The sequence below is a fragment of the Phyllostomus discolor genome, chromosome 2 (assembly GCF_004126475.2).
Source record: "Phyllostomus discolor isolate MPI-MPIP mPhyDis1 chromosome 2, mPhyDis1.pri.v3, whole genome shotgun sequence".
NCBI classification, from domain to species: domain Eukaryota; kingdom Metazoa; phylum Chordata; class Mammalia; order Chiroptera; family Phyllostomidae; genus Phyllostomus; species Phyllostomus discolor.
Genome location: NC_040904.2, coordinates 140,027,095 through 140,051,415, shown reverse-complemented (window position 1 = coordinate 140,051,415; position 24,321 = coordinate 140,027,095). Strand labels below are relative to the sequence as shown.

The following is a 24,321-nucleotide window of genomic DNA, read 5'->3' as shown; positions in this document are numbered from 1 at the left end:
ATTGCTATACCTGGAAACAATATAGTTGTTCCCATTAATCCTTTTTTTACCCTGAGTTAAGCCAACTAGATAGACAATCAGTTTATAATTTGAAGCTGTTGGGGTCCTTAAACTGTAGCTTCTATTCGGTACATTTAGTCCATTATCACATCTGTAAACTTAACAAATAATCCATTTTTAATGTCTTAGCATTTAGTTCTATTACCTTACACTTTTATGTAAGATTTGGTTAATTTGAAATGGCAACTTCTTTATCTGAAAATGTATTAGTTTCAAGTTATGAACACAAAGTATATTGTATCGATGCCAGAAGTGTGTGAAGGTGCATCTTTGGTCCTCCTGCATGTTATTCCTGGGTCACATCTACAGGGGACACTTCACTAAGCAGCTTGAGCTATTTTCCACTTGAGTGGGAGGAAAACAATGTGCAAAACTGGGAAAGTGGCTTTTTCTTGTATCTGATTGAGGAAATTGATCTCCTTTGCAGGGTCAGAGAAAGTAATGTTATTTTCATATTAATAAATGTGGCGCAAGAGAGACAAGTCATCAGATTGTTTAAATTTTGGAAGGAAAAATAAATTTTCTATTTTAATATTTTTATCATAAAACACTTTTCTACCTAGTTCCTAAAATTGTCCAAATGAAATGTATCTTTAAAAATAACAATGTAATGTTACTAAAAATTCAATCACATTTAAATGTGCTGAAATAAATTCTCTATGATCTTCTTTCGTATTTCCATAATTTTTTCTTTTACTGTAAGGCATTGGAAAAATTAAAATATAAATATTTTCTTTTAAAATCTATAGAGTGTTCTTTCAATTGGGTTATTTTGCTCAAGAAAATATATTGGGTATATATAATCAAGACCTGTTTTATATTTAAAAAGCAGCTCAATTCATATAAAATTGTATTTGTAAAGGTTTCAATCATTAAAAATGTGAACATTCATAATGTGGCTAGATGGTCATTAAATGGATTTTAGGATCTGACAGACACTATCCTGTACATTAAAGAGTACTTTATGCTTTTTTGAAACAAGTAACTGGATCTTTTTTGTTCCGATATATTTGAGTGTATTATAAATGATTAATATTTCTTGCTGGTGAACTCTCTTTTGTAAGAGTAGATACAAATCTAGTTTATATTGTAATATCATAGTTTCTAATTATATTTCATATTTGTAAGTCAACATTCCCGTGTTCAGATGAGCTTCAAAAGCTCTTTCCCATTGTTTCTGTCCAGGCTGTTCCAGAAAATATAAAATCACTCTTATTAGCAGGTTTAGGGCTCCCTCTTGTGGCCAGCTCACTTTTGAAGAGAGTCCCTAAAAACAATTTTGAGTCGGTTGTTAAACTTTATGTGACCAGAAAACAAAGCTTAAACAAAGAACTGGAAGTATTCTCTTTTTTTTTTTATTGACAGTGGAGAGGGATCTGTTACCATTACCTTTTGATTGAATCTGCTTAAACAAAAATAGACATCAAAACAAATGTAATGTACGTGCAAACATAGCAAATTAAATACAAAAATGAAATTACTAATGACAGGTCTTGCGCATCATAAGGTCAAACAGCAGAAAATCAGCAGTTAGATAAATGTATTTTTAAATAGGTTTTACTTTGAAATCTCCCATATAAACAAAGAATAAACAACAGTAACACCACCAAATAAAGCCACAGGGAAGAGATTACTCTTCTATACTTTATACACTATATATGTTAATCATTCTGTCTCTCGTTTATTTCCTCTGATAAGATTGACTTCAGGGAAGTCAAAACAAGGCTATCTTGGCTAAAAGCTTATAATATTAGACATGAGTCCGGCTGCTGCCCTGTTACACGGACAAAAGGGAGGGGTTTGGGTTTGTTTTCTTCCAGTGGAAATGAGCTCAGTCTCTGCAGTGGCACATGCACTGCACAGTGCTGGCTGGCTGGCGGTTCTAGATCATTTGAATGAGCATGTGGTTCTTAGTAAAGGAAAAATTTTTATTGGTCCACAGGTAACAAGAGAAGATAATGGTTTTCTCTTTATAAATTTTTTTTTAAATAATTGTTTTGACTCTTGTAAACAGTTTGGCTTTGTTTTCTATTGAAAAGGAGATCGAGCCATCACAGTGCTATTTCTAAGGATAGAGGACATCCCTGATTGCCTTTAAAGGTCTATTTTTGGCTCCAGTTCCAGGTTAAATCATTCTTTTTTACATGATCAGAGGCAGGTTTTCAGCTTTAAGTATTGACAGACTTGAAGGTGAAGCGTGGAGGCATGAAACATGCTTCCAGGAAACGTCGGCTTGACTGTTATAATTCAAAAACTGTAAAAATGGTGGAATGGTAAAATACAAACAGTATAGGGTATTGTCAAATGTTTGTACTCGAGACTCCATGAACCATATATTTTATTTTTTAAAAAATCATATTTATATCCATTTACATAAGACTTACACATTTAAAAAGAAATACATACACAGTAATACATAAATGCCTAGTATATTACAATAAAACATGAAAAACAAGTGGCTCCATTTCATAAAAGCATCTCTTGTACAGAATTTATGATGTGGATGATGTTTATTATTCAAATGACTTAAGCATTTTCTTACAATTGTCATAAACTAATCAAACTTAATATGTGACTTCCCCCAAAATCACATTTTCAATTTAATAAACCATTACTTGTGGTTATTTTCTTAGCCTTCAGTCTTCACAAAGGTGTTCGCTGCTCATCTTCACAGGTGGTAGTGCACTTTAGGTAGGGTAGACTGAAAAGACGACATCTAGAATATTCAATGGACAGCATCAGTTTACCGTGAGGCCCCAGGCTGGGAAGCCCACCCCCTGCTCCCCTTGGTGTCCCTGCATGCAGCCTGCCTCCTTCTGTCCTGAGAGGTAATGAGCAGGATACCATCTAGGATGTAACCAACAGCTGTGTGTAATGAACATTTGCTCTTCTCCAATTTTGTGCAGGCAATGTCAATAAATAATATTTCCTCAATTCTGTGGGAAGATGGCAGTAATATTTTCAAAAAGGTGTTAACACAAAATATTAGCAGTTCTGAGAAATTTATGGCTTGGTCATCAATAAATTGGGTGTAGTTGACCTATGAAATATATTTATATTCTGGCTCATATCTTAGAGCTCATATAAAGATATTTTAATTGCAACAAAACATAATGATAATAAGTAACTTATTTAAAGAATCTGGGTCAGTGATGAGGCATCATTGATATCTTTTTATAAAAATATATTTAGGAAAAGTTCACAATTACTTTTCCTGACACAAAATAAATAATAAATTTGTTCTTAGTTTAAAAACAGAAGTGCTAATGTTTCATCAAAATAAAAATTGGTTGTCTTAGGTTAACTTAATGTAAATAAATACCTTTCTCCTATCTAATGGTAAAAACTGGAAGTATAATCTTGAATGCCATGCACAAAATACAGATTGCAAATAGTTAAAGTTATTCTACCTATCAGTCAAGAGCTTAGAAGCAAATACTACTCAATGTATTAAATAGTCATTTATAAGATAGTGAAGTATTCATTTCTGGAAAATTATCATATTATGTGAAGAAGCATTACAGAAAGAGCATTTTGGAAAGCCTTTTGTTTAGCCAAATTAGCCAAATTATTTTGTACTTTAGATCATGCCTAATTAGATGCCAAATTGCATGCCATAATTAAAATTTTAATGTTAGGGTTTTATATTCCAAAATTAAATATCTTATCTGAAGGCTTTTTGTTTCATCATCAGCAGCTTCAAACATTCAAACAGCGACCTAAGGAAGGCAGTGTACCAGCTCCCATACTAGGCCCCAGAGACCAACAATAAACTGTGGTGCTTTTAGTTCAAGGCAATGAATAAACAGCACAAGATGAGCTGTTCCTCTGCCTATAACTGCTTCCTCTTTCCTTCTCTGCACACACATTTTGTTCTAATTATTGCCCTATAAAGTATGTTTCCAAAATATTCATTGTAGATGGTATTTTGGTAAAGCATGGTTTTAGGTTAAAAAAATGTTGTATGAGCACTTGACATTTATAACCTAGGAAACCACAGTTTTACTAAGACTGCCAATAAAACTCCATTTTGGTATGGATTTGGAATTCCGTCAACTAACATTTCCATAGAAGAAAAATGTCTGGCATCTTATGGTTATGTATCAAGGTTTTCTGTTGCCCTGTCTGTCATTCCTGCAGAGTAATTTAACTTTGTTCCCATGCTGTAAGCCCAAGGTACTTAAAAGTCATATTTATTTTCAACAAATATAAATCATATTGATGAAAAGCCACATATTAAAAGTTCAAAATTTCCAGTTATCCTTTTTTAAAAAATAAAATCATCTGCAAATCTTTTTTCCATCTTTGCCACTGTTTGACTCTGAAAATCACTGTTTATTTCAGCTTCCCCTATATAAAATAATCACTTCAAAGTGTCTTGTTCTGTAATGGCCAAACTCTCATCAGTAAATATTGCCATGTACATCAGTATAAAGTGTACTAAAAAGTAGGAGAGTGTGGCAGCAACCCACTGATAGGCGCTAAGGTGGTGCCAGGCCTCCAGCAGACAGGCCTTCAACAGCAGCAGACAGACGGTGATAGAAATCCTAGAGTGAGAGTTAAAATGTAAAGGTGCCTTTCCACCCTCCAGGAAGACAAAGGGGTTACCTCCCTTCTGTGCTGCTAGGCCATACCAAAGACTATGGTGTATATTTAGTAGTCTATGCAGGTTTCGTTTTTGTGGGCATTTGTTTTTTTGTCAGCCAAGGAAAACTACTCACAGCAAGTCAGTGCTGCCTCCTTTGAGTGGCTGGTCAACATGAATATGTGCGAACAGTGGAGTTGTCTAACCTCTGCAGCCTGGAAGAAGCAACTGCAAACGGAGAAAAGGGCTTTAGAGGGATTTGGATGATGGAGTACAAAATTTCAGATGAGAAGGATTTATGTTCCCTGCATAATGGGATCCTGAGCATCTTAGGTGTTCTTTCTTTCAGGTATAAGTCACTCCTATCCCTCTTCTCTAGACCAAGTTACTAATGAAAATTTACTCCAAAGTGATTTCACGGAGCTTCGGAGCTGTGTATCCTCCTTAGATGAAACCTGTAGCAAGAGCAGCTCCCCAGGGTACTTCTGTGTTTCAAGCAAAGATTGCTGTTGGAGAATTTATTAGGGTGGATGTTTTCCCCTCCGAGTATTGAAGAGCTTCTGCACTAATTTCAATCATGTTAAATTCCTCATAAATTTTGCTAGCATGTCCTATAATATTAACAAGTTAGAAGAAATGTAAATCAAAGAACACAGTTTATATCAGAATGAATTATAAGGGCCATGATAACTGTAAACTTAAAAAGAATGATTCTAGGTGATTGTCTTAATAAAGAGAGTGGGCTGTTCGTTTTTTAAATGCTTACCAAACAGAAATAGCTCTGTGACTACCAAGTCTAACTGTCTCTCCTCCAGAGTGGCTGGTTTCTTTGTGAAGTATATAGCAGAAATCTAATGTCCACAGAAGGAAATGCTCATTGGGAAATTACTGTTGGTTTTGTGTTTGTTTAATTCTCTTCTCATGGTTGTGCTTGTTTATTTAAGGCCTACTACCTTGCTCAAAGCTGGAGATTTCTGATGAGTCTGGGTTTCTAAGATGAAGTATAGACCTTGAAATAGTCAAACATGTGGGATGAGAGTGGAGTTCACTTCCATTTACTACATCTAACTAAACGAATATTTACTTAGGTATAGAAGAGTAAAGAAACACAAAGCATGCAGGTGTTTATCATTGTTCCTAGATGTGGACATTAGCCAAAACTGTCCTTTTTAGAGTATTATAAATCACCTTTAAAATGTGGATAAAGGGCCATGAATTCATGCATCAGCTGCTCACAAAAGAGTATGGTCTGATGAAAGCAAAGTAAACTTCAAGCAGAGCAAACCAACTCAAGAAGACAATTCCAAAAAGCTATGCAAGGTCAGAGAAGATGCTAGCATTTGCTAAACAAGCTTTTCACTTCATAAGCAGAAATGCAAAACTTCTGTACCATCCGTTGTCATTTTCCTCGACTGCCCAGATGTGGTGGTTAACCTAAATCCGGCTGGCAGTGTTTCCGAGGACCCAGGCATCATGCTGATCCCGTGCACCTCACGGGCAGGAAACTGCCGCCTCCAGGTCGACCCACGCCTGAAGTTCTTGTCATCACTCTGCCGGTACAGAGTTAAAAACATGTGACATTGTTTATTTACGTTCAGCCTGTCAAGTATACATATAGAATATTATGCTTTATTTTGAGAGGCCTATTGATTACAAAATGAAAATGCAGGAAATTTGAAACAAGTGTTTTTACTAAAAAAGTTTTCATATGATATCAAACCTAAGGTTTGTCATCTTGTATAGTAACATCTTTGGAAACGTAAAATAAAACTCCAACTTTTTTCTAAAAAGTGTATACTGAGGATGTTCCACTGAACTACATAGAAATTGGTCTTATGGTATAAGATGATACACTTAGTGGAATAAATATTGGCTCATACACTCAGATAACCATTCATGAGTTTTGCTTTTATGTGTCCAAAAGATATATGCTGTAAGGAACCTATTTTTCATATAGTCTGGCTCACGTGGGCTACTATAACCTCTATAGTCTGTGTAAGAAACTCAATTTGTCACATGCTAGATTTTAGTTGATACAGAATTATTTTTAATTTGTTGAAAAATGTGTACAACCTGGGGACTATATTTTTAGTGAATACAGGTGCTCTTGAGATGCCATTAAACACATAAAGTAACTCTGGCTGCTTGATTCTATTACATATTAATGATAAAATTTTTCCCACTCTGTACATACACAAAATTCCTACACACATGCAATTATTTTGATAATCAATCACATTGATAACCAGCAATATGCAATTTAGTATTCAACTAATATTCTTTGCATCTGATTCTAAGGAAAATATTTATCATTCTACATATATCTTACCTTTTTATATTACTAAATCTCCCATCCAGGGAAGGACTGTCTATGCCCTGTGTTTGTGTGGTTCTCCTTACTAACTCAGGTGGCTTCATCTTAGCATACAGAATTATTGATATTCAGTGCAAATTTGTTACTGTCATAAATAAGGAACACTCTAAGGGACTCTTCATCATAGATTGCGAATTTAATTGAATAACACACAAGGTCACTCAGGGAAAAATAAAATAATGTATGTGATTATATTCTCTTGTAATTCTTTGGTTCACAGGCTGGTGCTCAATCCACTGAGCCACACCAGCCAGGGCCTATATTCTCTTATAATTCTTATCATCAATATCTAAATTTTGTTCTGACTTGGCAGACACTTTATAGCTTAAGAAATGTCTGCTATTCCTCAACTGTTGGGTTTTACATTGCCTAGATCTCCAAATGTTTGTTTATGCACAGAAGCAGCAAAATTTCACAGGTGTGGGCTCCCTGACTTCTTGGATCTTAGAGAAGTTGTTGCATAAATTAAATATTCTTCAGTTCTATATATTGTTACATTACATTGTAAGAATATACAACTTTTATAATGTATGCATTAAGGGCTCAAGAATAAGCCAGGAATTTAAGAACTAAAATCATGATTCTTTACATCTGCTCATTCAACTTAGAGTTACTGCAGAAAGTTAATGGAAACTATAAAGCAGCAATATCACGGGAAAAGGTTTCCATGAGATGAGGCTAGAATATAGCCTCTTATTGAGGTCAAAGTCTATAGAAGCATATGAGTTCTCAAATTATTTTGGTGGCATCTGAATGTGATCCACCCCAGAAACAACTCTGGTTCTGGGCAAGTTGTTTATACTTATTTTTGTTTCCACTCAAAAAAACAAAAACAAAGAACTGAGACAAAATAGAATAGAGGGTTTAAATGATAAAATCATTTCCTGTGTTTTTTAAATTTTATTTATTTATTTTTAGAGAGGAGAAGGGAGAAAGAGAGGGAAACATCAGTGTGTGGTTGCCTCTCATGTGCCCCTTACTGGGGACCTGTCCTGCAACCCGGACATTTGCCCTGACTAGGAATTGAACCAGTGGCCCTGGTTCGCACGCCAGCACTCAATCCACTGAGCCACCACTCAACCCAAACCAGCCAGGGCCATTTCCTGTGTTTTTAATAGTAAGAAATAGAAGTTGCATATTTTAAAGGTGAATAGCCACATCCTTTTTAGAACTTTCTGCTCATTTCTTTCATGAAGCAACACCACAAATTACATAGGCTTATGTCTCAACCCAGACAGCTCCTTCAGGTCAATCTGCATTTTAGAATGCAGAAATACACAGATCTTTAAAGTTTTTCATTAAAATTCTTCTTTGCAACTTTTAAGCAAGGTGACTATTGTATTTAAATGTCTGTATGGGTATATGTAGACTTTGATTCAACAATTAAGAAGAAACATTAAAAAGATTATCAAACATAAAATTGAAATCAGTTAACTATTAACTGGTTCTTAAAAATATTTCTCACTACCCTGACTGCACAGGAAGATGAATTTTAAGGAAATTAGGAGAGGTCAACTCTGTAGAGTTTATCTGTTATAACTTCCTCCACAAAGGACAGCTTAGGATTTATAAAACCAAGATCATCTGCCCTGCCCATTTGAATGTGGAATTATTGCCTCATTTTAGTATTTCCTGGGTTCATTCACAAGACTATTTTAATCAGCTTTTCTTTATAGCCAAGAAACAGCTGCATTTTGCAACACAAAATTATGCATCTTTTCATACTTAGGTTTCCTCTCCCTGCTTCCAGGAAGACCCTGTAAAAACTCAGAAGGACTATTAAAGCCCACACTGTTTGTAAATGCAGAGTTTACTCATGGGCCTCTGGTTTCTTCCTCTCAGGATGCTACTAACCTGTTCATTATTTTCCAAATCATTTTCACTTGTATATATGATTCTTATGTTCAATATAGCCCTCAAATCCTAAAATTGCTAAATGTCATTCATATGTTTGTAAGGAAGACTCAATAATTCTATATAAAATAATAAAAAGCTTCCCATTTACTGAAAGCAAGTTTTTCATCTTCATTTTAATATCATAAAACTTCCTGTGAAGATATACTGATATTTAAGAAATAATAAGTTCTTATTAAAAAGCTGAATTTATTAGGATTCGTGTTATTACTAATAACTGAAGAAAACACTGTCGACATTATTTTCCATTCACAGTTCATGTAAAAAAGTTCTATTTTGAAATTACTTCTTAGCATTTCTAACTGCCGATGTGATAATATTTATGAATTCATGAAGCTCTTTCAAAACTAAAATGAGTAATAAAATGTAATATTTAGGAACAATACTGGATTCTAGATTGTATCCGTAAAGCAAGCATCTGATTAATTTTTGAGTCCTATTCCTTGAAGCCATTTTGCTTGTCCTCTCAAGATCCCTGTGAGTGATAGAGCAGGACTCACTTCGTCCAGTCGCCGCTCCGTCCCCAGAGCCAGGAGGTTATTGTACTCCCTTTCAAGAATCTGCCTTGCCTGTTGACATCAAATAACAGTTACCAGCACTGCAAACACATCTTCTTGAAAAGAAAAGAGAGATTGTATTTATCTGAGAAAGCATTACAAACCCTGTTTTATTTACGGTGTCTTAAGTTTTTAGTCTTCCATATCTACAAGCCATTGTAAATGTATCCTATAAATAAAAGGTAGGGCAAATTTCTTTCATCTGTGAACAGCAGAGAAATAACCTCACATAAATGTCTGAGGTCTGGGGGCTTTGACCTCTCTTTGCTACTTTGTTCAAACTGAACATTTTCTATAAAATTTGAAACACAAAAACAAAATATACAGTGAAGTTAGATGGCCAAATTTTGAATAAGTCTATGCATATAGTTCTCAAACTTGATCAATGATTAGCATTTGGGGAAACTTTAGAGAATTAGGATTCTTGTGCTCTGTCTCTGGATATCTGATTTCTTAGGCCTGCGATACAGTTTGCAGATTTTATTTAAAAATTTTAAGGAACTCTGGTGATTCGAATAATTATCCAGATGTGGGAATCAATGGCATGCATACCCAATGCTAAGTGTCTGTATAATTCAGATACATAAATAGAAATGACTGCCTCTCACAGAGACAGAAACTGAAGACCATCTGTCGGAGATTTTGTCTCAGGGAATCTGGCATTCCCTGAGGTTGGTTGGACCACATAACCTCTAAATCCCTTCCTTCTTAATTTTATGATTTTGTTTTGGCTAGAAATTCAGTAGCTTGAAATTATAGCCCCAATGACATATTTCAAAGGTTGGGCTAACTCTCATTAGGAATTATTAATACACAGCCAAATTTTCCCCCCTGAAAGTTTAGCTCATCATTATATAAATTAGGACACAGTGCAACTGCAGCACAGAGGGGCTTGCCTGGGTGTTCTGTGTTGGAATCTGCAGTAATAAAGCTAAGCTGCTGTAGTCAAAGTTCTCATCCAGGGCTATGAGTGAGCCATGCACGCCACTCTCAAGAATATTATTTGCATATTCTCGAAGTCCAATCGCTTGGATCCAGCGAATAACTCGATCATTGCTCCACACCAACACATCTAGGAAAAGAGGTGCATCATTTTAGGCTGCAGTGTTTTGCATAGTAAACAAAACTACCTGTTGAAAGGGGCCACAGGCATCTGGCCAGGTCAGCATTTATGCCAATTTCTTTATCCACTCCCTAATGCACCTGGGCCCTTATGTGACAAGTATTTACTGTCCTAATAACTAACCTATTCTACTTTTGGCCTGGAAAATACAGTTGTCATTTTAAGGTGTTTGTTATCACCTAAATGAGAGCGGTCCCATCACGTGAAACACAATGTCTCAAAGTGTTTCTTGTTTTCATTTAAAAGCTCTGGGGATCTGTCTGAAGTTTGATATTTTGACCACCAGATGGGGATATTTCTTGATACACAGCTTCTGTAAAGAAAGCAAAAGGAGAATCTAGAAAGGGTCTTCATCAGTGTTTTTTAACCACTATTTAAATGTTTCATATAGATTAGAAGAGGCTTTTTTTTTTCATATGAAGTGATAAACCAGAGATCAGAACAGTAAGATAAAACAAGGATTGAATAGTTTGATATTTCTCTACTATTTTGGAAATTCATTCTTTTAAATCTCACACTAATGCAAAATTCAAGCACTCAGTCAAATCACAAGCTGATTTTCTGATTAGCCTGAAAAGCAGTATTTTATTGAGGTATAAAACATATTAATTAGATTTTACTTTCTGGAAATAAAACCTTTAGAGAAAAATATCATAATGCTTTTATTAGATGAGAACATATCAAAGTATATTTTATTATTTTCCCCACTTTTTCCTGTTATTAGTTGACAGAAGGCTACATAACAACAAGTGAAATAGCTCAGAACGTTCCATAGTAAAGAAAGAATTTTAAGGAACTCAAGGGGAAATAAGAAAAATATGGAAACATTTTTATAACCCCATAGAAAGAGAAATGAAACTCATAATTTATAATTACAGTAAAAGTAAATTTTTCTGTTATTTTTGCTAAATAAAATTGGCATCTTTTCCAGAAAAAGTGTAAATATTTTGGGAGTTATTCCTCAACTACAACTGTTTATTTTCTCCCATTTATCTGTAAGAAACAAGGTAGTATTTGGGGGGGAGGTGAAGAAGTGTATTTACATACTGCTTTTCAAAAGCAATACTAATTTGTCCTAATGCATTCACTTTAACCAAGTGAGGTTTTCTGATGTATGATGTTAGAGCAGTCAAGTGCTGCCCCACCCCAAGAGGGCCCCTCCTGTCCTTTCTTGGTCTCTATCCTCACTGTAGCAATAGTTGGTACGACCAATATACCGACTATTCTCTCCACAAATTAGTTTTGCTTGATTTTTTATTTTAGGTTTTGATAAGTAAAATAATGCAATATGCACTTCTGTGCCTGTGTCTTTCACTCAATATAAGATTCATTCATGCTATGGCAAATAGCAGTAGCTTGTTCATTTTCATTGCTATTTCATATTCCATTGTAGGATTATGCCACAATTTAGTCATTGTATTCATGGGCATTTGGGTGGAGTCTACTGTGAGTTACTAAGGACAATGCTGCTTTGAATATTCTTACATGTCTATTTTCTTATATTACTGCTGTTGAGTAAATAATAAGAAATAAAATTGGTGAGTCATTTTTATACATACATTTAAAAGGAGCAGATATTGCTAAGTAAATTCCACTCTCACAATTTAAGGCCTGGAAGCAGTGTATGAAAGTCTGCATCTTTACCAATATTTTATACTTTTCATTTGCTTTGTTTTGTTTTACTTGCTTATTTTTAGCCATTATAGTAAAGTTTGTGTCATTAGGGGTTGAACTGTATCCCCCCAAAGTCTATACATTGAAGTCCTAATCCTCAGTGTTTTGGAATGTAATTTTTTTTGGAGATATGGTCTTTATAGGAGCAATCAAATTAAAATGAGATTATTAAAAAGGGTCTTAATTCAATACGACTGGTTTCCTTCTTAAAGGGGGATATTTGGAAATAAAATATATGCACAAGGAGAGCACCATGTGAAGATGAAGTTAAAGATAAGGCTGATGCTTCTACAAGTGAAGGGACACCCAGATTGCCAGCAAACCCCTAGAAGGTGGCGGAGAGGCATGGAAATGAATCTTGTTCACAGCCCTGTCCAAAGAAACCAACCCTGCAGACACCTTAATCTAGCCTGCAGAACTACGGCAATACATTTCTGCTGTCCAAGCCTCCCTGTGTGTGGTTCTTTGTTACAGCAGCCCTGGCAAACTGTACATGTGATACCTCACTGTAGCTTTGATCTATAACTCCCTGATATCTACTTGTTAACTATTTTTTGTATATATTGTTTTGGCCATTTGGAAATCCTCTTTTATGAAGTTCTCTTAAGTGTCTTTTACCCATTTTTTAAAAGTCCATTTTTTTTCTTATTCATTTATTAGAGTTCTATAGACATTCAATACATAATTCTTTGGTTAGAGATGTACTGCAAATAGCTTTTCCAACTCTGAAACTGTCTCTTGCTCTTTTAAATTTATCTTTTGGTGACCATTGTCCTTAATGTTCATGAATTTCAGTTTATCTGTCTTTTTTTAAGGTTAACATTTTTTTGTGTTATGTATAAGAAATATTTCCTTATTTCAAAAGAATCTGAAGGTATTTCTCTATGTTAACTTTAGAAGCTTAATTTTATTTCATTTTATTTTATATTTTATTTTTCATATTTAAATCCATATTCCAGTCTGAATTAATGTTTGTATAGCAGAGGGTAGGGTCAGTGCTCTTTAGAAAGAAGGTGAATGTCCAAGTGACTCAGCGCTGTAAGCTGAAAAGACCACTCATACGCTGCCACCCGTCATGAAGTGAGAGTTCATGCAAGTGTGAGTCTGTCTCTGGGCTTTTGATTCTACTCCACTGTTCCGTTACTTATTCCACCAAGACCGTTCTGTCTTATTTACTGTAGCTTAATTACTGTTTCTAGTTTGCTCAGGTATTAATTTTTAATAATACTTTAATCTATTTGAGAAAATTTTTGATTTTTTCTTTATGTGGTTAATTTAGTCAATTACACTGATGAGATTATCAAATGTTAATGATAAAATACTTACATGCAGTAGTTTAAATCCTTTACTTAAATTTTATATTTTTCCCCTCAAGAATGTCTTGGCTATTCTTGGCCTTTGAATCTCAATATACATTTTAAAGCCTGATATAGTAAATTTAAATCTCCCCTCTCATATCTACTTGGGTTTTATTTAAGATTGCATTGAATCTACAGATCCATTTCCAGATTTTCTTAAATTTCCCTCAACAACTTGTTTTAATTTTGTGTATAAGAGTCTCATAGATCTTTCCTTTTATTTGATGTTTGACTGTCCTGTTATATTTGTTGTTAATATCTTATATACTAGAAATATATTTGGCTTTCTATTGGTATTTTAAAGTAGTCTTTGTTTTTCAGAGTATTTTTAAGTTCCTAGGAAAATTGGGCAGGAAGTAAAAAGTTCCTATGTTCTCCTGGCCCCCCAAACATGGCCAGCCTCCCCCACTATAAAATCCCTTACCAAAGTAAGACATCTGTTACAATTGAAGAAGCTTACAATGATGCAAAGCCCATAGTTCACAATGGGGTTCACTCTTGGTGGTGTACATTCTACGGGTTTAGACAAATGTCTAATGGCATGGTCCATCATTATAGCATCGCATAGGATAGCTTCCCTGCCCTAAAAATCCCCTGTGCTTTGTCTGTCCATCCCTCTTTCCCCCTTAACTACAGGCAACCACTGATCTTTTTACAGTCTCCAGAATACTATACAGTTGGAATCACAGAATGTAGACTTCTAATATTGGCTTGTTTCATCTAGTAATATTCATTAAGTTCCCTCCATATCTTTTCATGGTTTGGTAGTGCATTTCATTTCAGCTATATTGACATTTTACTTATAGATCTTGCTAAAATCATGTAGCAATTCAAACTGCCTATCGTTGGATTATTTAGATTCTCTATATAACTTTTTTATAATATGGTCAAATTTAATTAATTTTGTGCTCTATTTACTACTAAAAGAACATAATCAGAAAATATTTTATCATTACACAGAGTTTATCCAATGAAATCTTCAGGACAATGAGAATCACCTTCACATGCAAATCTCAGAAATATTACATTTGAATTAATAATTTTAAACATACCTAAAGTTACATAATCATAGTTCTACATTATATGTATTACATTACATGTGTATGAGTATAGATTATTGTGTGTAAGTAAATATAGGCATATTCCTAAAAATTTACCATAGATAAAAAGTTTTAAGAGATTGTCAAAAAATAGTTTGAGATACAATTAAATTAAATATATGTATTTATTCTATTCTAGGTGATACATATATTTTATACAAATGACTAAACATGTGGTATATAAAATATATCTGCAAGAATACATTTCTTTGGTCAAGGAATCTTATCCTTATTTTTCAGAAAGAATTTTTGATGGAATTTATGTTTCTTGGAATATCCTCAAATGTTATAGTCCTGAAGAAGTACGGAGTGTTCCAGACTTTTCTCATTTTTATGCAATTTTAAGAACTTACCTGTTTGCTTTTCTTTTTTTATTGCACTGATTGGGACTTCTAGTTCAATCTTGAATAAAAGTTATGGTAAAGCTCTCAATACTATGTGTGAGTGTGGGTGTGTATGTTTTTTTAAATTTATTTTTAGAGAGAGGGGACAGGAGGGAGAAAGAGAGGGAGCGAAACATCAATCAGTTTCCTCATGCCCCATTCCGGAACAGAACCGAGAACCCAGCATGTGCCCTGACCAGGAATCCAAACTGGCAATCTTGATCTTTGTGGGATGATGCCCAACCAAATGGCCAGGGCTATGTTTATATATTTTTAACAGATACTCATTATTAGATAAAAAATTGTTTTATCTAACAGTTTTATCCAAACTGTTTCTAGTTTGCTAAGGTGTTTATTTTTAATAAATTAGCTCTCTTAATCTGAGGAAATCTTGACTTTTTTCTTTATGCTGTTAATTTGGTCAATTACATTGATGGAGTTATCAAATGTTAACCATAAAATTCCTGGAATTAAAGATCTTAATACATCTTCACCAGGATGTATTATTCTTTTTATTTGTTGCTATAATCTGTTTGTCTGAAATTACCCCTTTTTAGTGTCCTTATTAGTTTTTGCTGTGAAGGTTTTGCTGGTCCCGTAAAATGAAGGTGGAAGTGTTTTCTCTTTTTCTAATCCATGAAAGAATACATGCAAGATTTCTGTTACTCTTTTCCTTAAATATTTGGAAGAATTCAATAATAAAGTCATCTGGACATGACATTTTTTATGAGATTTTTTAAAATATAAATTTAATATTTGTGCAATAGTTATAGAACTACTATATTAACATTTTTCTCTTTTTTAAAGATTTTATTTATTTATTTTTAGAGAGGGAAGAGAGGGAAGGGAGGGAGAAAGAGAGAGAGAGAAAAACATCAATGTGTGGTTGCTGGGGGTCGTGGCCTGCAACCCAGGCATGTGCCCTGACTGGGAATCGAACCTGCGACACTTTGGTTTGCAGCCCACGCTCAATCCACTGAGCTACGCCAGCCAGCAGAAAATTTTTCTCTTAAGTAATGTATCCTTTCTAGAAATTTGCCTATTTATAATTTTTAAAATATTTTGCCACAAAGTATTCCCTAAAATCCTCTAACCATTTTAATATGCAAAGGAGTTGTAGCTACATGCTTTTTTATTTCTTATACTGGTTATTTGTATGTTTTTTTCTTAACTTTGGCAGGAGATTGACAATTTTATTAGTGTTTTCATGAAACCAACTTTGGTAGTGTGCATTTGCTCCTTTTGTTGGTTTTGTATACAATAACTTCTCTTACTTTCACTATTTCCTTTCTCCTACCTTCTTGAATTTAATTTGTTTTTTATGACTTCTTAAGATAAATAGTTAGGTAATTAATGTTTACATATTTTCTAATAAATGTAGTCAGGTCTATCATAGCATTAGGTCTAGGTTCCAAATTTTGATATCTCAGTTTTATAATCATTTAGTCAAAATAGTTCCCAATCTCTTTGTGATTTCTTTTTTGATTCATGGTTTGTTTAGAAGTGGACTGTTTAATTAACAACTGTTTAAAGATTTTCTAATTTTTGATTTCCGATTTTTAGTTTAATTTTACTATGTACACACAAAGACATAAATCTGTATGTTTTTGTGTGTTTTGGAATTTATATTATGTCTCAATCAATTGTGGTAAATAGTCTATGTGTCCTGGAAAAGAATATGTTTGCTTCAGATGTTGGGCATAATAAGTCTATAAATGCTAATTAGGTTTAAATTTTTTAATCATATTTTCAAATCACCTGTATCTTTATGAACTTATCTACTCATCAATTTCTAAGTTTTTAGTATCTCCCACTATGATTTTGAAAATATCTACTTCTATTTTTAGATCTGTTTTCCTTTTCACATTTTAAGTCTATGTATTAGATACATACAAATTTGCCATATTTTCCCTTCTATTATAAAATACCTATTTATTTTTAGCAATGTTTCCTGCTTTAAAGTCTATGTTCTGATATTAGAAAAATCAAAGCAGATTCCTTAATTTTTATTTCCTTTACTTCCAACGTTTCTATGCCCTTATAGTTATGGTTGGTAAGATCATATAATTGTTTTTATTTTTTATCTACCTTTTTAATTGGATTAGTTAGTTTACTCCCATTTAATATTATTGCTCAGATGATTAAGTTTAAATTTACTATCTTTTAATTTGTCTTACCTGTCTTTTGTTCCTTTTCTCTCCTTTCTTGCCTTTTAAAAATCATGTATTTTAAAAATTATTTTATTCCACCATTCAGTTAGCTTTAAATTTTACATTTTATATTATTCTTTTAGTAGTCACACTTAAAGCTTGTAATATGCATCTTTAACTTATAATCTGCTGCAAATTAATACTTTTATCATTCCTAGATAATGCAGACCTCCAGACAGTTCGATTCCATTCATTGATTTCCTGCATTTTGCATTATAATTGTCTAACATTTTATTTCCCATGTGAAATTTAAACCCCACAGGCAGCATTACTACTTTTATTGTCATTATTAAAATTTCCCATACATCCATTTCATTTTCTTTATACTGTGTGCATTTAAAAAATTGTGTACAGTTATTATTTTTTGCCTGAATAATTCATTCTAATGTCCCTTCTCTCCTTGAATTTCCTGGTATTGTAATTTTTCAGATTTTATTTGTATGAACCTGTATTAATTTTGCCTTTACTGTTGATAGATATATAGTTATAGACTTTTAAGTAAGAATTAGTTTTAAGAAACATTTAAGGATGTCATTTCATTTTCCTCTGGCATTATTTTAGTTGTGGACTCATATTTCTTACTACTTCTTGGAAAGTAATATGGAGTTTTCTCTGGCAGATTCTAACTTTTTTTGGTTTTGTTTTGTCTTTTTTGGGTCTTTTTTTCAGCACCTGTTTACAATGTGTCTAGACATGTTCCCAACTCACCGCTTTTCTTTTTGATCTTGCGATGCATGCTTTGAGTATCGTGGATCTGCAGCTTGTTCTCATTCCCCCGACCCAGATCTCCACTGCTTCTTCCTCATTCTCTCTTGTGTCTCTTTCTGGGATTCCAATGATATCTGTACCAGATTCCTCACTAATGATCTGTTTTACATTGTTCACTCTTTTGTATCTTTTCATGTTTCAGGCCACATGTTTTCAATGATGGGTCTTTTATTTCACTAAATTTCTCTCTTACTATTAAACCACTTATCAAATTCTTAATTTCAGTTTTAAACTTTCTGCTTCTGCACATTTCCATTTGGTCAGTTCTTAACATTTGCTTCTAGCAATATACTAAATTTTTCCATTTTGTTTTTTATTTTTCTTAACACATTAATCACAATTGTTTGAAAGTCTACTTCTGAAAAAAAAAGATGCAAGTTCATCTGTGGGCATATTTCTATTTTCTTTCTTGGTTTTCTTATTTTGCCCACATATATATTTATGATTGAAATATGTAGAAACAACAGTTGTATAAAGTGTCAGGCTTATTTATTTCCTTTTTCTCCAGGATCTTGGTTCTTCAAGGCCTGGAAGTGTTGGCACTTCTCAACTACATTTTTCCCCTGCTCTGTGAGATAGGAACAAGCAGTAGAGAAAGACAGGCTTTTTTCCAGGATCTTAACCTTATAATTCTGAGGTGTTTTATTGCTTTCTGCTGCCTTGAAACAGCTGTGTATTGATTTATCTAGCATTTTACTTGTTCCTGTTGAAGATTTAATGTACTCCATTGTAGTCAGAAGTAGAAGTTCCTCACATTAGTTTGTGCTCTTTTTGTCTCTGCCAGTTCACCATGATGGTAAAGCATACATGTATATTAATCTGGAAGCTGTATCTGCTTCACTTCTCTCTGAACTGTTATTGTGATTTGAATAATCTTATTGAAAAAGAACTCTCTTTGGACTTAGTTAATGAGGAACACGTGGGGAAAGACTCAAACTGTTCACCTCCCACAATCTTATTACTATTTCTTGTTTCAGCCAAAGCAGAATGAATTTCTTTTGGAAGTGGAAGAGTTACTGTCAACCTCAGAGTTTTGGCTGTTTCTTTCCCCATGTCTTCAGCAAAGCAAAGGATTTCCTTAATGATATTTACTATATCTGAGAATTTTATATTATATATATTTACTAGATTTTTCTGGGTCAGCCCTAGAGTATACACCTTCCTCTGAGATTTCATTTGCTTTTCCATTAAGGAACAAAAATCTCAACAAATAAAATGTAAGTTGGTTAGTATTATACTTTGGTTATATTAATTACTTGCACTTCAGTTGGGCAGGTCTGTATAGCTCACAACAGTTATCCAACTGTTTGAACTAAATACAACTTTTAAAAAAATAATGGGATAATAATTTCCTAATAAAAACCCAATGAAACTGTCTAGTTTTCTTTGTACTAAGTAGATTTGTGAATAGGAACTGTTTGTTTCTAGAGTTGAGTTTATCTTTAGATAGTCTAAGACATTATATAGTCACCATTTTTTTCTGCAAATATATTGAGGTAGGGTATGTGGCAAAATGGTTGCAAACCATAAAGGCTACAAGGGCAATTGCAAAGATAGTAAGACTAACCCCTAAGAGATTTTGGTTTAGAACTGGCAGAAGACCAGCCCAACCCCACATGCTGACTAATTTCACATTTTGGTAGCCCCTAACCTTATTATTTGCTCATTTGAATATATTAGCATAGTAAGCAACACACCTGGAGCCAGTATTGTGAGAAGTGGAAAGCCCATATAAGGTTGATAGCGTTCTTCTGAGAAGTCTCCACCCTTTTCTCAGAAAAATCCTGAATATTCCACCCCCTTACTGAATGACCTACCCCTTGATTAAATGGTCCTCAATAAAAGAGGTAAACCCCATTAGGGAGTGGCTGCTCTATAGCTAGAGTCATCAAATACATAACATCCATTTATTTGTAGTGTTAAGGGAAATCCAGCACTAATCCAAACTTTTTTTTTTTCAGAACAGCAACATATCTTTTTTTCCCCATGTTGTAAAACAGATCCCTTTCTATGAATCTGTTTTTAAGCAAAATTTATACCCTGATTTTAAAGCTTTGTAGAAATCCCCTGAGCCTGAACAATAAATGGCTAGAGATCAGTGTTGGCTGTTTCCTAGCAACAAATTAAATGTGAGTACATTCTTGATATTCACATGGTCTCCTCTCTTTAGAAAGCTGTTTATTAAGGTTAAGGTTAATTAACACTTCAGATAATAATAGAGATCCCCTAGTCACAGTCAAGAAATATTCCTGTAAATGTCATCGAATCAATTATAGAAAATACGGGCTATTTATGATCTCACTCCCAGCTACTTACCATGAGAAGTTGTTTGTGTTTAGCCTTATTGAATCATGTAAGTTTTTTTTCTTAGAGCTACATCATAACCATCAACTGCCAAATACTAATATAATATTTGATGGAGGACCAAATGGGTGATTCTTTTTCTTTATATCTATTTATTCATGACATATTCCATGTGGTGAGACCAAGCATTGTAAAATCTAATTTGAAAAAAAATACTTCAGAAAGAAAATGAGAAAGTGGTAACCCCTAAATTCAAATGATTAATACAAAGATGAACTGTCAGGAAAAAATGATATACCATATTTCTCTGAATCATAATGAAAATGTTCTATTAAAAGTTTGACAAAAATATCTACATGGAGGCATCTTTAGAACATACAAGATGTATAATGAATAGGTTCAGAGGAATATATTTCAATTTAAAGGATCAAGAATATGCCCCAAATTAGATATTTATCTTACAAGTGTTATATCATTTTCTTGTGTTTTAATCAGAAAAATAATGAAAAAGAAATAATGATGATACTATGCTATCCAAATACTTATGTTACTCAATGATTGTTGTAATACATAGGACATTTTAGGTTCATAAAAGTGAAAGCTAAAATTCCCAGAGAAAAGGCATTTGATATGAAAGAATATTACCTTTTATTTCATGTTGGCTTGCTTCTCGTCTTCTTTCCAGTTCTTTTCTGTCATAATTCAACCTTTTTAAGCACATAATTCCATACTGTAAACTTGTTCTGTTTTTTTTTTTAAGAAAAAAACATTAAATTTACTCAGCAGATGAAGAATATCCTTTGATTAAGGATAGTTAACACTTTGTACTACCTTTTAAACCAACAGATTAATAAATTATATTTGTATTTAAATTCTTTATCTTATTTTATTTATTTAAATGTATAGGGGTGCATTGGTTAATAAGATCATATAGGTAACAAGTGTACATTTCTATGAAATGTGATCTGTATGTTGCATTGTGTGCTCACAGTACTTTAGTATTGGTGGAAAATAAAATTATGGTTATTTTAACTAAACACACAGTGTTTCTAAAGAGTGAAAAACATTATTTGCAAAGTGAGAAAATTATAGTCTTAAAAATATCATGGATTATGTTGTTTATCCAAATGTCTTTAGGATATTTTGACATAATCTGCACACAAATGAACATTTTATTCTTTTGAAAATAATTTAAAGAATCACTATTATGGAGACAGGAAAGAACTGATACTTTCTTTTAAAGCTGATGAGAACAATAATACAACAACATGAATAAGTTAAGCAATAAGATAGACAGCCAAATACTAAAATGAATAGCCAGCAGCTCTAAGTGATACAGAAGTATGTGAAAGGAACAAATCCATAGACATTGAAACTCTGGAAAGGATATTGGGAAGAGCAGAAAACGACTGATCCTTTAAGGATCAAGTGCAAACGAAGGGTTATTGAAGAAAATAGAGCATCATGAACATGGATTGAAAATGAAAGTTTAAACGTGTGGTGACCTTGAGATACAATGCCTGGGTTTGAAATCCTTGTTAGGAAGTCAGGAGGAACAAAATTACATATAGAGACTGGAGTTATACTAAGGAAAGCTTTGCATTCAGTGTCAGTATGGAATACAACCAGTTGAGAGAGAATTATTAGGCAATTTTAATAAGGGAAAGGCAACAAAAATTTCAATTTTAAGGAAGAATAATCTGGTAGTAAAATAGGAGATGGGGAAAATAGGTAAACCTAGGGGGCAAAGAAATCCATTAAAGGGTCAATGCTGCCCAAATAATGGTCATCATAAGGATAATTGCCATGAGTGTGAAAATAAAGCCCAGAAACCAGAGACATTCAGAGAGAGGAAAGGAGAAGATTTGGTGATATTAGCTATAAAGAATGTGGAAGAGTGTAATAAGAAATCTTTATACTTCAAGAGTAAAGAACATTGATTATTAGTGATTTCTTAGGTGTTTAGAAATACACACAAATTTAGACATACACACTGGCCAGGTTACATGTAAGTGTTAAATGCCTGTACTTTTAATAAAGACATGTTAAGCTCAAATATTTCAGAATTAGAAGGAAATGAAAATAAATCCACATTAAGTGGGTATTATAGACTGAATTATGTTCCCCCAAATTCTTATTTAAATTCTAATACTCAGTACTTTAGAATGTGAGTATATTTGGAGATAGGTTCATAAAAGAGGTATTTATATTAAAATAGGGCCTTTGGAGTAAACCTTAATGCAGTCTGGCTGGTGTCCTTACAGGAATTGAAAATTTGGACACACAGAGGAAAGACAACACAAGGACTCAGTGAGAAGGTAGTCATCTGCAAAGCAAGAAGAAGCCAATCCCGCTGGCTTGATCCACCTTGATCTTGGATTTTATCACTCCTGAACCATGAGCAATAAATATCTGTTGTGTAAGCCACCAGTCTGTGGTATTTTGTTATGGCAACCCAGCAGACTAATTCCGTGGGATACCAGATAATGTTGATGTAATAAGCATTATAGACATTGGGCAGCTTGAGGTTAAATCAATGGCTCTTGGTAAATTTCTGCTAAGTTTTTATATTATTACAACAATGTCTGCCCGATTTCCATTCATGGGCTGTAAAGACAATGAGATGCAGTAGGCAGTCAGGTGCTACCTGCTTTGAGCCAGAGCTGAGCACAGCTTAAGGATGAAGCTTGTGTATTTTCCAGAACAAACAAGAACCCTGCCATTAGATTAATTTTTATTTTTTAAAGAAAACTTGATTATTTATAATAATCATTTCTACCATAATAATCGAGTGATTAAAAGTAGATCTAGTGAAGGATGGTGAGAACATGAGTGTGTTATATAAAATTCTAGTATTCAAAAGTCTAGTGAAACCACTCAAAATTTGAGGGCCTAAACGTTCAGTGACAGGGAACTCATTACTTTGCAATGTGTATGCTATACAGCAATTGATACAAAGTTCTACTGAACAAAAATCACTCACCTTAGTATCTACACCTATCAGAACTAGAAAAGTGTTCATTACATGCCCAACAGAGCAAATATTATTCCCCCATCACATAATTATACTGGACATAAGGAAACTTATCTGAAGTCTTCTCATATCCAAGCTAAATGCCTTTAACTTCACCAACCTTTCCACCAGACTTTTATCACTTTATCAATAACAATTTAAAGTGTACAAATTAATATAATTTATTATTCTCCCCTTACCACATGGTGGAACTACTATTATGCCTGCCAGTAAACACAATCTATACATGCCCTGGCAAGTCATTAACCCAAACTGAGATACTTGTGTCAATTGTAAGTCACATTATCTTTTTCATTTGAACTGTTTTTAAGTCATGGATTGCCCATCCAGCATTTCAATGGTTTTTAAAAACTATGCTATATTTTTATATACTAAACTTAACCCAACAGTGTTAAAAATACTGTATTAGGATTCAAAATATCTCTTTATAAGCTTGATTAAAGAGCCTCAATATTATTGTTTTATCCTAACACTTTGTCATCATTATATCTGATTTTAATACCATTTTTATTTCAGCCCCTAATTTAGTGTTGGACAGGATGTGACCAAATATAGTTTCCCAGGCCAAAATCATCTAGATTTATGTGCATTAATTTATACTCATAATCAACTATATATAAAATAATCACAATCTAACTGACAATTTTTCATATATGACATGGTCTTATAACAAGCATTTTTCATCATCTGGATGGTTAACAACTTGAAAAAAAGTTGCATTTTATTCATCTGTGTGCTTATAGCTGACTCACAACCCATTTGTTTTTTTTCCTGAAAATGAATATACAAATAAGCAAAATCACTAAAAGATTTATACAGAAACAAAAACACAAAGTGTTCTTCAAAGCAGAATTCCTTCTTAAATCTTTTTCTAGTT

The 24,321-nt window shown here is 33.4% G+C and overlaps 1 protein-coding gene across 19 annotated transcripts in view; it reads right to left on the bottom strand.

The window, feature by feature from the left end:
- Positions 1-1,970: 1,970 nt before the first annotated feature.
- The window catches only part of PPFIA2 (PTPRF interacting protein alpha 2), a 461,362-nt gene continuing 439,011 nt past the window's right edge, over positions 1,971-24,321 (bottom strand). For 16 of the 19 annotated variants that reach the window (XM_036018625.1, XM_036018632.1, XM_036018631.1 and 13 more), the window contains 6 exons: positions 21,056-21,153; positions 10,387-10,562; positions 9,434-9,502; positions 6,036-6,195; positions 4,782-4,873; positions 2,476-2,776 (listed from right to left, as the gene is read on the bottom strand). In XM_036018625.1, coding sequence (XP_035874518.1) covers positions 4,815-4,873; positions 6,036-6,195; positions 9,434-9,502; positions 10,387-10,562; positions 21,056-21,153 — 562 coding nt within the window. In that variant the 3' untranslated portion in view covers positions 2,476-2,776; positions 4,782-4,814. Of the gene's footprint in view, positions 2,777-4,781; positions 4,874-6,035; positions 6,196-9,433; positions 9,503-10,386; positions 10,563-21,055; positions 21,154-24,321 lie in introns of all 19 variants that reach the window. The other 3 variants (XM_028532610.2, XM_036018623.1, XM_028532612.2) reach the window with 1 other exon arrangement.